At 41.1% G+C, this 15,467-nt stretch overlaps 1 protein-coding gene across 2 annotated transcripts in view; it reads left to right on the top strand.

The window, feature by feature from the left end:
• Positions 1 to 15,467, top strand: part of Arhgef4 (Rho guanine nucleotide exchange factor 4) — a 186,543-nt gene that overhangs the window by 12,118 nt on the left and 158,958 nt on the right. The window contains exon 1 of one of the 2 annotated variants that reach the window (XM_048812174.1): positions 14,387 to 14,787. The exons of the other annotated variant lie outside the window; for it this stretch is intronic. Within the exon in view, the coding sequence (XP_048668131.1) occupies positions 14,734 to 14,787 (54 nt within the window). The 5' untranslated portion in view covers positions 14,387 to 14,733. Of the gene's footprint in view, positions 1 to 14,386; positions 14,788 to 15,467 lie in introns of those variants that run through there. 2 annotated transcript variants of the gene reach the window in all.

Raw genomic sequence — 15,467 nt, 5'->3', positions numbered from 1 at the left:
CCCGCCCCTTTCCCCAGGCTGTGGTATGGGCACATGGGGTATGAGTTGCAGAAGTGTTTGTTTGCACATGGAGAAGGACTCCTGGCTCTGGGACAGACTGATTTCTCTGTGTCTAGAGAACAGCAAGTGCCTTTCCTGCGCCCTGGTGGCATGGGGGATGGGGAGGACTGTGACCTGGAAATGCATGGCAGAGAGGATACTAATCAGAATGCATCTGTAGCTGGTGACAAGCATTATGCCTGCTGGGGTGGGGCCCAGCTATTGGGAAGGAGCCTGTGCTGGTTCCTGGGCCAGATCTTGTTTGATCAGTAAAGGGTGCAGGATCATTCTCAGACTGCTCAGATTTCTCAGATAAAGGAGCCCACACTTCTCCTTCTCCTGGCTAAGAAATAGTGTGCATAAGAAAATACTCTCCACCAAAGCCAAGCATGGTTTCTTCAGACTGGGGAGTGTCTCCTTTGCTGTTCTACAGAAAGCAGCAACCCTCTCCCTGGCTTGTCCTATTAGGCCCTGTGGCATGCTGCTTGACCTGGGTGAGGCTGTTCCATGCTAACTCTAGCTTAAGAGAATGCAAGATGAATTCTTGAATGCTCAAGAGAAGGCTGGGAACCTTTAGGGTGAATGCAAAGCAGCAGGTCAGAGCTCAGCATGTTATGGGTCACACAAAGAAGCAAGGTAGTATCCCCAGAACTGCACATGGGGACTGCAATCTTCTGGTGGATGTCATTCCTTATTCTTCCCTGAGCTAGAACAGCTCTCTAACCTTTTCAGGGCTTCTGCAGACACCTAATGGGAAATGCAGGAGTGCTGTGACTTGCTCTGCCTGTCCTGGGGCTTCTATAAGGCTCAAATGGGACATCAGAGTTAATATGTGTTTACGCTGAAATTGGGAGGCAGGAAGCCCTGGTCTAAATTCAGACGCCATCACCTAGCAGTTTGGACAAGTGGCTTAGCTGTTCTGAGCTTCAGTTTCCTTATCTGCAAAGTAAAAACTATCAGACTTGCCTCATTTTAGGAATATATCATGTCTAAATGACACAGGGCATATGGCAAGCACTTTATCCATAGCTAGGCTGTTGTTACAGGTATCATTTTCATAATGGAAGAGAAAAATCCTTCCAGCTTCACAACTTTTATTTTCTTATGGGTTTGTCAAGCACCCATTCTGTACATGGCAAGCCTTGTGCTGGGCTAGATACCCAGAGGAGCTAGGGAGCCTGAGCCCTCTGAAGAGCCTATGAACTTATGGTAGAGACAGGTGGGCCTCAGCAGCAGCAACAACCTCCTCTATGCAGTCAGGAGTACAACCAAGAAATGGTCAGACTTGGGAGTCTAGGAGAGGAGAAACTCAACTCCAACAGAGGGAAGAGGGGAGACTCAGGGAGCCAGGGAGATGGACAGTTAGCAGACCATATGCAGCAGTTTAAGGAGTACCATATCAGGGGTGCAGTTTGCCTATAGAACTTCCAGGTTGGATGAGGCAGTACCCTCATGGGCTCCTGAAGGATGAACCTAGCAGAGAGAATGAGAACAACATGCCTGAAGGCAGGGGATCAGTAGGATGTGTGTTGGAAGCAGTGGTCACCTCAGGCGAGGAACACGAGATGGGAGTCTGGCCATGGAAGAGATACATCTGGAAGCTGAGATGACACAGATGTTTCCCGTGGGCAGTGGAGAGTTGGGACATAGAAGTCAAATGCGGGTTATGAGGCACAGGCTGGTGGACACAGAAGACACTGCTCCATAAGATATGGCCTCTATGAGCCCAGGAGCAGAGCCCAGGCTTGGCAGGAAAAGGTTTGGCAGCCAAGAGAACAAATTCAAAAGGTCTGTCACTCTGCCTAGGCTTAGAGCAAACTGTAATGGACCTGCCACCAGGACAGCTTTGGTAGTCTTAAGGAAAAATTGCTTTGTTCTAGTGGCTTGGGGTCAGGGCCACCAGTGTGATTCACCAAGGCCATGTTAGGGCACCAAAGCCATGTATGTTTGGCCTTTGGATTCCAGAGGCCATTCACACTGAGATACCTTCATATTGCACCACAGGGACTCCTGGGCTCCCCCACACCTATCCCAAGGCCTAATTTGGGGACTGCTAAAGGGAATCTCATACAACAGTGGAAAATCTGATGTTAATGTGCATGTAGCAAGTGATGAATCTGTGGTGGCAGCAAATTCAGAATAACAGGTAGTGGACAGAGCAGGGCTGAGCATAAGAAGCTCCAGTCTCACCTTCTACTATTAAGGAGATGTGCCACTCTGAGCACACCACAGCCGATCTCAGTCATCTCATCTGGAATGTCCTGCCTGCTTCATGGCCGTCATTCAGATTTTATGAGCACCATGGTCAGATTAAAGAAGGCGTCTTTCCCTTCCTTTCCAGCTGTCAGTTACATGTGACTCTACAAAGTGCCAAGACCAGTCTCAAGCTACCTATTTCACAGTGACATGTTAGAAAAATGCATATCCCTGCTCCCCAGGTCTACTACTCTAGTGTGTCACCCAGTCATGGCCCTGGTACATGGCCTGTGTCTGTCAACTTCTAATAGCAGCAACTTCTTTTGTCATTGGCCATCCCAGGGGTTGATGGCACCCTTCTACAGCAGGAGTGAGACATGGTGAGAGGGTGGAGTATGTGAGCAGTATCTTCACTTAGGTCTACCCAACCCTATCAATAGTCTAGGAATGGTAGGGCCATGTGGTGTGGGCCAGGAGCTGAACTGGGTGGAGGACATTGGCCAGAGGAATAAAAGAGGGAGCTTAGTTAGCCATGAAAGACAGACAGAGATGACAGGTGTTAGGACACCTACATTCCAACTCTTGCCTTTCCAGTTCCTAGCTATGTGATTCTGGGCTGGTCACTTACCCTGAAGGATAGAGGTCTCAGGCCTCTCATCTGTCAAATGGAATGTTCTCTGTCCCATCACCTCATAGGGTTACTTGGAAGGATGAAACCACAAAAGTTGTTTAATAAAATCATGTTGTAAAATGTTGAGTGACATGAAAAAATGTTCCAAATCAGATGTTCACTTATGATGAAGTTATGGACTTATAAACTCATTGTAAGTTGAAAATGCATTGAATGCACCTAACCTAGCTTAGCAATACAGCACGTGTAGAGTGTCAGTTGTTTTTCCTGTGATCACTGGGCTGACCGGGAGCTACAGCTACCTGCCTCTGCCACTGTCCAGTCATTGTGAGACAGGTTGGATGGTATATCACTAGTCTGGGAAAAGATCAAAATTAGAAATTGGAAGTGCACTATTTACTGGACATGTATCATTTTTGCACCATCATAAAGTTGACAAATTGTAAGTAGAACCGTTATAAGTCACAGACTACCTATATACTACTCAGCTAAATAATATAACAAGTTTATATCTATCTATCTATATCTATCTATCTATCTATCTATCTATATACTACTCAGCTAAATAATATAACAAGTTTATATCTATCTATCTATATCTATCTGTCTATCTATCTATCTATGTAATGTGACCTGCAATTTCATGCTATAACTAAGGATCTCTACACAAGCTATAAGCTGCGCTAGTGTTGAAACTATAAGCCCTGTTCCGGGTGCTTAGGAATCTGCAGTGGCACAGGTTGAAAGGGTACTGCTCACAAATTCCACCCTTTCACTGTGTCTCATTCCTGCTGCAGAAGGGAGGACTGTACCAGCAACACCTGGAACAGCCAAAGACAAAAGAAGTTGCTGCTCTTAGAAGTTGATAGACACAGAGGTCCTGGGGTTCATGCTCTGGCATGCAGAATAGACAGCACACACTCATTCCATGGAGGGAGGGATGAACCTGAAGCACAGAGATTCTTCCCAGGGAGAAAGGCAGGCCATGGGGAACTTGCAGCTTTTTTTGTTTGGAACAGAAAGTGAAGAACACCATACTTATGGGTATATTGCCAAAAACTGTGGTAAGAAATTATGAGGAAACTAGTGACTTCATGAGTTGGGGGCACCAAGACCACCATCAAGCTAAATAATTCACTGGACTCACAAGTCTCAGAAAAGCTGTTATATTCACAGTTAAGGTTTATGACAGTGAAAATATATGGATTTAAAACATCAAAGGGAAAAGATACATTAAGTGGAGTCCAGGAGAGACCAGGTCCAAGCTTCCAGGTGCCTTTTCCCAATGGAGAAGCTGGGAGAAGTCCAATAGCTAAGATCATTCATGCAGGTACTCTTACTTGTGTGACTGACTCCAGTAAATTAAGTACTGCACACAGTACTTAATTCTCCAGCAATGATGTACAAGCAAATAATAGCACATGTGAAGTGTTGTAACCAAGGAAGTTCACCTGAGCCTTGGTGCCCAGGAATTTATTGGAGTCAGTCACACAGGTAAGAGTACCTGCATGAATGACCTTAGCTATTCAGACTCCAGTCCACAGAGGTCAAACTGATATACAAAAACCACTGGCATACAAAAACCACTCTTCTCACACAGAATTTTTGAGGGCTCAGAGGAGATTTTTCAGGAGACAGTCACAGGCCAGTCTTTTCTTTAGAATGTGCAGAGTTTGAGTAATCCAAGTAGTCCATGTTGAGCTTTATTCTTTATTGCTTGCTTGAGTAAACAAGCAAATGGCACCACAAGTTTAAACAAACAATTAACCAAACAAACAACAACATTGACAACCACTGGGGCATATTAGTATCAGTTCCTACAGTGTGTTGTCTGGAATGCCTATTTTTCAACAAGAAAAATAGCAAAACAGAAAAAGAAGACATGTAAATGAATAGGAAAGTGTGACCCATACAGAGGGAATAAAAGCAAGTAATAGGAACATGTGTGTGTGTGGGTGTGTGTGTCTGGTGCTGGGGATTGAACCCAACACCTTATACATGTGAGGCAAGCTCTCTACCAGCTGAGCTATATCCCCAGCCCTGGGAACTCCTTTGAAAGGGCATTGATGGTGGTGTCAACAGACCAAGGCTTTAAAGCAGCCATTATAAATACATTTGGAGAAGTAAGGAAAACCACATTAAGTATTTCAGGCAGATATAACAGAGTCTCATCAAATATATAATATTGATAATGATGTAGAAAATATAAAAATTAACCAAATGGAAACTCTGGAATTAAAAAAATACAATAGCCAAAATGACAGATTCACTAGAGGGGATCTACAATAAATTTGAGCTCATGGAAGAATCAGTAAACTTGAAGATAGATCAATAAAGATTATGCAATCTGAAGATCAGAGGGAAAAAAATGAAGAAAAATTAGCACACTCAGAGAAATGTTGGACACCATTAAGTGGACCATCATATGAGTAATGGGAGAAAAAGAAGGAGAGGAGAAAGTAGATTAAGGCATTCCCATATATGTAAAAGTGGGAAGAATTTGTTGTTAGCATATCTGCTTTATTAAAAAAAAAAAAAAACTGAAGGAAATTCTTCAGGCTGAAAACAAGCCACAACATAAAATAATGATTCAGATCCACATGGATAAACAGAGGTAAATAGGAAGTCCATACTGGAATGCCACAGACTAAGTAATATGAAAAGAAAGAAATTTATTTGTTACGGTTCTGGAGGTAGGGCCAATATTAACCCACCAGCTGTGTTGTCACCTGGTAGAGGGAACCACTCAAAGAGCAGAAACATGCAGGTTTCTCATAAAACCATTAATCCCATCATGGGGCCCCACCCTTATGACCTCACCTAATCATAATGACCTTCTGAAGGCCCCACCTGCAAATATAATCAGCATATGAATTTTCAGATTAAATTCCAACAAATGAACTTCTAGGGGACACGTTCAAACTGTGAGTCAAGGTAGTTATTTAGGTAATTATAAAAGACAGTACAATCGCATAGTTTTTCTTCTTTGTCCTCTTAACCATTTATTTTGCAGAAAATAACCAGTATATTGTTGTATTGGTGGGCCTGTGATAAATTGAAATGCAATATATCTGATAGTCACAGCACAAAAGTGATTTGAGGCAAAGACGTATTGGAGTTTACCAGGAGCAAGTTGAAATCCATAGGAAGAAATGAAAAGAATTCAGAAATGGCAAATAAGAAGGCTAATATAATAAACTCTAAAGATACACTGTTCTTCCTTCTTCTCTTAGCTTCTTTAAAAAAATTAAGTGTGTAAATCAATAAACTGATAGGTTTGTAACCTAGAGAGACACAATAGTTACAACATTAATAGAAGAAAAAAAGAAGAGATCAGAGATATATAGGAGTAAAGTTTTATATCTCACTGGAATTAGTGTAAACATGAAGTAGATCCTGATGAGATAAGATGAATATTTTAAGCTCCAGAACAAAAACTAAGAAAATAACTTATAGTAAAAAAAAAAAACATTAAAATAATTAAAATGTCACACTAAAAAATATTCACTAAAGTCAAAAGAATAGAGACACAACAAATATATGACATACAACAAAAATCAAATGGTAGATCTTAAATATAACCATTCCAATGATAATGTTAAATGTGAATGCTTTTAACAATCCGATCTATGGCAGAGATCGTTACGAATGGATTTTTAAAAAACCATATTTGATATACTCTTTATAGGAAACACTTTAAAGAAACAAATGTGTTAAAAAGTTAAGGTTAGAAAAATATACCATAAAAACAGTATGAATTGTAGGGACTATACAAATATCAGCCTAAGTAGATTTTAAGGTAAAATTTTACTACAGATACAGAAAACATCTTACTATGACCAAAGTGTTGATCCATCCTGACCACATAACCACATATGCTGTACTAACAGAACCCCCAAATACTTTAAACAACAATAGGTGGAATTGAAAGGAGAAATAAACAAATTGACAATAATAATTAAGTACTTCAACATCACATTTTTGTTAATTGATAGAACAACTAAACAGAAGATCCACAAGGATACAGAAGACTTGAACAATACTTTAAACCAATTGGCCCTAGCAGACGTCTATAGAATGGTCCACCCAACAAAAATATTCACCTTAGCTCATCAGGATCTTCTACATATTTTTTTCTTAAGCACAAACGGAACATTCTCTAGAACAGAACATGTACTCAGCCATAAAATAAGCCTAAAGCTGTAAAACAATCAAAATTTAATTCCAATTAAAATGGAATTAAATTTAAAATGGAATTAAATTAAAAAATCAACAACTGATGGAAATTTGGGAAATTCACAAATATATGGAAATTAAGATACTCCTGACTCATCAATGGGTCAAAGAAGAAATCACAAGGAAAATTAGAAAAAAATTTAGATGAATGAAAACAAAATATAGCATATGAAACTTTTGGGATGCAGACATATCAGGCTTTAGAAAAAGTGTAAGTAACATGTACATTGAAAGGAGAAAGAACAATTTGAAAAGAAAATTAAGAAAAATTCCATTTATAATAGTATCAAAAAGAACAAAATTCTTAGGAATAAACTTAACCAAGGAGATTGTACACATGAGAAAAATTTGTACACTGAAAATGACAAAACTTGGTTAAAAGAAATTTAACAAGATACACTAGTCCTGTGTTTGTGGACTAGAAGACAATATTGTTAAAAAGTCAACACTATTCAAAGTGATCCAGTATAATTCCTATTAAAATCTTAGCAGAAATAGAAAAACACATCCTATGACATGACCCTATATCTAGAAGAACCAAAAAACTCCACCAGAAGACTTCTAGAGCTGATAAATAAATTTAGCAAAACAGCAGGATACAAGATCAGCATACATAAATCAATTGCTTTCCTATACTCCAATAATAAATCTGCTGAGAAATAAATCAGCAAAACTATCACATTCACAATAACCTAAACACACACACACACACACACACACACGGGAGTAATTATAACCAAGGAGGTAAAAGACCTCTACAGTGAAAACTATAGAACTCTGAACAAAGAAATTGGAGCAGACCTTATAAGATGGAAAGATCTCCCATGTACTTGGATAGGCAGAATTAATATTGCCAAAATGGCCATATTGGGGCTGAGGCTGTAGCTCAGTGGTAGAGCACTTGCCTTGCTCGTGTGAGGCACTGGGTTCCATGCTCAGCACGATAAGATAGATAGATAGATAGATAGATAGATAGATAGATAGATAGATAAAGATAGATAGATATTGGGTTCATCTACAACTAAAAAAATATTTTTTTTTAAAAATGGCCATACTACCAAAAGCAATTAGATTCAGTGCAATCCCTATCAAAATACTAATGACATTCTTCACAGAACTAAAACAAACAAACAAAAAACAGTCCTAAAATTGGGAAGTATAAAAGACAGTAGCAAAAGCAACCCTGAGCAAGAATAGTGATATCAAATTATACTATGAGGTATAGCAACAAAAGTACCATGGTATTGGCATCAAAACAGGAATGAAGATGAATAGATTAGAAAAGAAGATACAGAGACAAATCCAGATAGATAGTCGTCTGATAGTTGGCAGTAGTGCCAAAAACTGGTTGAAGAAAATATAGCCTTTTAAATGAACAGTGCTGGGAAAACTGTATATCCATATGTAGAAGAATAAAACTAGGTCCCTGTCTTTCACTTTGTACAAAAGTCAAATTGAAATGAATCAAAGATCCAGGATTAGACCAAAAATTTTGCAACCACTGGAAGAAAACATAGACTCAACATTCCAACATATTGGTGTAGGTATCAATTTCCTTAATATGATCCCTACAACTGAAGAAATAAGAATCAATAAGTGGAATGGCACCAAATTAAAAAGCTTCTGCAAGAAACAAGAATATCAAGAAATAGAATGGAAGAAGATCTTTGCCAGCCTGTTTCTCCAGCAGGGCATTAATATCCAGAACACATCAAGAATTCAAAACACACACACACACACACACAGAGTCAATAAATGGATAAAAGACCTTCTCAAAAGAAATACAAGTGGCTAACAAATATTTTAAAGAATGTTTGAATGTTTGATATCCTTACCAATCAGGAAAATGCAAATCAAAACTACATTGAGAATTCATCTCACTCTTATCAGAATGGCAATCATCAATAATACAAATGATAACAAATGTGGGCAAGGATGTGGGGGGGAAAGGTACACTCATACTTTGTTGGTGGGACTACAAATTAGTACACCTACCCTGGAATCGTATGCATGTATGATTATGTCCAAATGAACCCCAATATTATGTATAACTATAGTGCACTGATTAAAAAAAACATTAAAAACCCATCCTAAAATTCATATGGAATCTCATGAAGAGCCAAAACAATTTTGAAAAAGAACAACAAAAACAAAAAAGAAAACAGTAGTAAATCTTTGTAACTTGAGTTAAGCCACAGTGTCTTAGATATGACAACCAACAACAAAAGTAACAGAAGAAAAATTAAATCTGGATGTCACTCAAATTACAGTAATTTTGCCTAGTGACAGGAGCCATTCACAATGCATATGATTCCATTGACTGGAAATTCTCACGGTAGATAAATCTACAGAAATGATTAGCAGTTGCCCTAGGGCTGCAGGCCTATATCTTGTGGGAGAGTGGGGAGTGAATGCTAGGAAGTATGGTGTTTCTTCTGCGGGTAACAAAAGTGTTCTCAAAGTAGATTATGGTTGCTCAACACTGTGAATTTATCAAAAACATTCAGCTACTTGGAGTGGGTAATTTGTATGGCATATGAATTATAGTTTAATAAATCTTTTTTAAAAAGTGAGTTAGTGATGGCAGCTGGAGGAAGTACCTTCCCTTTGATACAACGACACAGAATGGCTTTGTGTCCTGGGAGTGGAACCTGACAACTAACTAGCCAGTACTTCCTGAACGTCTTTGCTACCTGCAAATCTCAAAACAATGCTGTAAGACAGAAGTCCTGCTCCTTGTTCTCATGGGAGGCGCTTGTGATAGAAACAAGGGTTTCCTTATGAATTTACCACCACAGTTTAGGATTTTGAAGATTTCAGGCAGAGTTAGGGCAGTGATTACACGCATCTCAGAAGAGGGGAAAATTTGCTTTGAGCCTTTGATGGGGATTTAGAGAATTGTGTGCACACAAAGAATTGTGGAAGCCACGTGGCCTAATTGTTTATCCCTATATGACCTCCTGCCTTCTGAACCCACCCACCCAGGAGATGCTGGCAGTTCTAAACACTGGGAGGTCATTCCTTGTATTAAATAGAGTTTAATATCAGAAATACTATCTCAAGCAGTTCTTCTCTGCTAGAATTTGATTATGACCCCCAGAAAAGCATGTGCTGGGAACTTAATCCCCAATGCATCTGTATGAGGTGGTGAGACCTAACTGGGGGGCAGGGTGTTTAGGAGTGCACAGCAGCTCTTGTGAATGAATGAATACCTATTGTGAGAGGGCTTGAGGCTGTGAGCTAACTCTCTCTCTCTCTCTCTCTCTCTCTCTCTCTCCCTCCCCCTCTCTCTCCCCCTCTCTCTCCCCCCACCTCCCTTTCTGTCCCTCTATTTTCCTGTCTCCCTCTCTCTCAAGAGATGATACATCGAGAAGGCCTTTGCCAAATGTGGTTCCTCATTTTTTAATTTTCAGCCTTCAGAACCATGACCCGATAAATTTCTGTGGTATTCTGTTATAGCAGCACAAAATGAACATGAGATGGAAAGTGTCATTACCCTGCTGCTTGTCATCATCATTATCTTCCAGATGGAAGACTGACCCTTAAGTATCAAGTAAAATGCCCCAAATCGTAGTTCCAAATCCTGTACTCATGATCACTTGTGATAACTGTCATCTGTTGATCTTTTTTCTCTCCTCTGATACTTCCAGAACAAGTTTAATTTCTCTTCCATGTCATAGTTAATAAAGTCAAAGATATTTTTTTCCTGCCTCATAGCCATTTTGTCCCTCTTAGGGATAAACAAGCTCAGTTTCCTAATTGTTCCTCATTCTTCAGCATCTTGAGATTCTTTCTCCTCCTGATAACTAGGCTGTGATGGGACCCACCTGTCCACCTGAGACTGGATTGGAGTGGTCTGACCAGCCTGAAGACTACGAGACTTCTATCCTGTTCTTTTTCTGTGTAATCATGTCAGTGGATGCATCCTCAGACAGCATGAGCTCTCTGGCAACCACATTCTGTTGTGAACTAAAATTCTGGACCTTTTCCTATTCTGTGTGTTTCTAGGTCCACTGAACAGAGAATCCTTTTTAGGAATGCATAAGAACACTTTTCTGCAGGGTCTGGCTTATGAAGTTCGGACCTACTGACAGCAAAGGGCCCTCACTGCACCTGAGACCAGCCTTATAAATGCAGTTACACATCACATTATTGTCCGTGACAAACCACATATACATTGGTGGTCCCATAAGATTATAATGGAGCTGAAAAATTCCTTTTACGGAGTGACATCATAGCTATCATGAAATCACAGCACAATGTGTTACTCAGGTGTTGGTGGTGATGTTGATGGAAAGAAACCTACTACAATGTCAGTCCTATGTAAATATAGCAATACAATGATACTTGGTTATGTACTTGATAATGATGATAAACAAACTGATTTATGTATTTTTTGTACTATACTTCTATCATTGTTTTACTTATTTTTTAAGGTTTACTGTACAAACAGTCTGCTGTGTGATATCAGCAGAGGCCTCATGTATCTTGCATTTACTGCATCTCTTGATTGCATCAAAAGGCCACACTGAGTGACTGACCTATACCACCTAGGTTTGTGTTAATACATTTTATGATGTTTGCACAAATATGCAATTGTGGAACGATGGTTTTCTGAGAATATATCTTTGTCATTAAGCAACACATGCCTGTAAGTATACTGGTCATTTACATAATAGGAAACACAAGGTACAAAATAATGTAAGGCTTAATGCTTCCTAAAGTCTCTCCCTTTAGAGCTCCATTATTCTGATGTCTAGTGCTTTTATTCTAGAATACAAAATCTTGCCTTTCCCAGTCTGAGATATACCAGAAAATGCAATCCTTCTCCTCAGAGAAGGGAACTATTGACTCATAAACACTGACATGCCGTGACTAATCAGATGACTCTTTACAGAATAAACCAAAGTTTTGATGGAGACATGAACAAGAGAAAGAAGCAGTTGGAATTTAGAATCAGGGAAGGAGAACGGCATCAAGAATTCAAAACACACACACACACACACACACACACTGAAATTACAAAACCATACCTATTTTCGTTCTCATTTCTCTAGGGTAAACATCTAAGAGTGGGATTGTGGGCTATATATGGTTCCTGCATTAATCAGCTTTCCATTTGGATGGGGGAGCATTAGGGATTAAATTCAGGGGTGCCTTACCACTGGGGATATAATCCCCGGCCCTTTTCAAAATTTTATTTTGAGAGAGGGTGTCACTAAGTTGCCTAGCCTGGCCTCAGACTTGCTGAGACTGGCCTTGAACTTGTGACCCTCCTGACTCAGCCTCCCTAGTCAATGGGATTGCAGGCATACACCACTGTGCCCAGCAGCTTTCTCTCACTGAGACGAGCACCTGTGAAAGTAGACTTATAACCAGGTGAAGTTTATTTTGGCTTACAGTTTTAGAGGTTTCTGTCCAGAATCAATTGGCCCCATTGCTTTTGGGCCTGTGGTGACACATCACTGCAAGAGTATGTGGTAGAGCAAATCTGCTCACCTCCTGGTTGGGACACAAAAGAAGAAGGGGTGAGCCCCACCGTTCCCTCCAGGGACACACCTCCAGTGGCCTGAAGACCTTGTACTCCCTGACTAAAGGCAAAGCATCTGTAGGTCTAGTTCTTTCTGGAGGCTTTGAGGGGAGAACCCATTTCCTGCCTGTCCAGCTTCTAGTGGTCTCTGTTCGTCCTTGGCTATGGCCTCCTCTGTCTTCAAAGGCATCTCTTCATTCTCTGCTTCCAACGACACATCATCTTCTCTTGCTCTGACTCCTTCATTCTCTCCTGGGGACCCCTGTGACTGCATCAGGCCCACCTGGATAATGCAAGCTAATCTCCCGTGTTGAGATCCTCAGTCACATCTACAAATTCCCTTTACCATAAAAAGTAACACAGGTTCTGCAACTTAGGACATGAGCATTCTGGGGGTCATCATTTAGCCAACCACAGAGGGCATTTCACAGATGTCATGCAGAGGAGGTGATGTGATAAACTGTCACATTCAAGCCTTAGGAGGATCTGTCTGGCAATAGAGAGAGCCAGGGAAGTAAAGGCTTAGAGGTCTGCAGAGTTATTTAGAAGCTGCAAAAACAATCTAGACAGTGATGGGAAGGTACCACTGATTCAGGGCAGTGAGGATAGATGAGAGAACATACTTAGAGCTCTCCCCAGAAGTGTGATCTAGAGAATTTAGAGCCAGATATCATATGGATGGACAAGAAGGGCCTGGGTTTCTGCCTCCAACAGCTAGGGGGATGGTGCTGTTTTTGCCCAAATAGAGAGTTATCATTGCTGGTGGGATTGCAAACTAGAAAGCAACCACTCTGGAAAGCTGTAGGGAGATTCCTCAGAAAACTTGGAATGGAACCACCATTTGACCCAGTTATCCCATTCCTCGGCATATACCCAAATGACTTAAAAGCAGCATACAATGGTGATGCAGCCATATCAATGTTTATAGCAGCTCAATTCACAATAGCCAAGCTGTGGAACCAACCTAGGTGCCCTTCAACAGATGAATGGATAAGGAAAATGTGGTACATATACCCAATGGAATGTTACTCAGCCATGAAGGACAGTTGAAATTATGGCACTGGGCAGTAAATGGATGGAGCTAGAGATTATCATGACAAGTGAAATAAACCAGTCTCCCAAAACCAAAGGCTGAATATTCTCTTTGATATGCAGACGCTAACATACAATACGGGGGTAGAGGAGGGAAGAAAAGAAGTTTCTTGGATTAGACAAAGGGGAACGAAGGGAAAATGGTGTGGAAATAGGAAAGGCAAATGAAGGGAAATAACTTTTCTACGTTCACATATGAATACACAACCAGTGTAACTCCACATCATATACAACTATAAGAATGGGAAGTTATACTCCCTATATGTTTAATATGGCAAAATACATTCTGCTGTCATATAATTAAAAAGAACATTTTTTTTTAATGGAGAGTTATCCTGGGATAAGCTTGAGAATCCTGGTGGGCAGTTGGGTCCCTAGTCTGAAGAGGGGGCTGGTGGTGGGTGTTTGGTCACGGCCAACACATTAGGGAAGACTTAGGGCTGTGTCTGGAATTAGAAAGAGCATAGAAGCTGCTGGGGGAACAATGATCTTTACAGCTAGAGAGAAGTGAAAGTGGGGAAGGAAGCCAGGCAGTCGGGGAGCTCTGAGGATGCAGTCAAGTGGCAGTCCAGCCATCTCACTGAGCTGAGGCATTTGCATTCACACAGAGCCCTTCCTCAGTTCCAGGGAATAGCCCTGTCTTATTCAGTCAAACCCTAGAGGAAAAGGGGTAGAGAGAATGGTTTTGTGTTTTTTGCTAGTTAACCTCGGAGACCAGAGGCTCAGGCTGGGGATGGTGCTGCTTCTTGGATATCAGCCACGTATACACACACAGAGGAGCTGAGAGAGGCCCCTTGGCAACAACCCAGAGTGGCAGCCAGGACCCACTGAGCCCTCAGGTTGCCTGGCAGCAACTGAGAAACTTTGTTATTTGCCTTTCTGGGCACATTCATCAAAGAGGAATTTGGGGGCATGCAGAAGTCTCCCTGCCTCTGAGAACAATCTTCGTCCTTTGCTGCTCCGTGTAAAGGCTTCACAGTGAGACACTCCAACTGCTGGAGGGAGGGGGATGCACCAGGCTAATTCTACTTTTCCCTCTGGTGGCATATCCTACCCAGACCAGGTAGGTGAATGTTGACGCAGGGTATAAGGACGTAAAGAAAGAGTCGGAACTCAGCCCCAAGCGTAGGGCAGAGTTTCTGGAAGGATTGGGTGGTCAGAAGAAGGGTGCATTTAAGACTGAGGGCAGGGCATGTTGAGCTTGAAAAGCAGAAATAGGCATTGAGTGTGCAGCGGTAGGTGTGGAAACTGCTCAGCCTTGGGGAGAGCGCACCAGTGCTACTAGCAGCCAGGCTGCTGTCCAGGACGGGGAGCAGGGAAGGGGTTCCTTCCCCTCAAAGCTTTGTATTTGAAAAGTCTTTATTTTCCTGTGTGCATTCCAACGTCAACCACTCAGAACCGTGTATGTTGAGTGAAGTTCTGAGAATTAAACAACCTCCCCAGAGTCATTCACCGTCAGGGATGTAGCCAGGGGTGGACCACAGTCTTCTGTCCCATGGAGTGGGAGAAAAAAAAAATAGCCAAATGCATGCCACCATTGAACCTTCAGTTCTACGCTTGTTGGTCTAGTATCAGAGAGGAGCTGAGACTTTCAGGACTTCAGTACTTTTCAGTACTTTCTTTCAGTAAAAAGTACTTTTTTTAGTACCTTTTAGTACTTTCTTTCAGTACTTCCTCTGCAGAAGTACTGACTCTGGGAAAAGCCATAGCAAGCATTAGAGTAAGCAAAGGGCCTTCCCAAAG

The sequence above is a fragment of the Marmota marmota genome, unplaced genomic scaffold (assembly GCF_001458135.2).
Source record: "Marmota marmota marmota unplaced genomic scaffold, marMar, whole genome shotgun sequence".
NCBI classification, from domain to species: Eukaryota; Metazoa; Chordata; class Mammalia; order Rodentia; family Sciuridae; genus Marmota; species Marmota marmota.
Note: the sequence above shows the minus strand (reverse complement) of the source record. Positions and strands in the feature narration are given on the sequence as shown.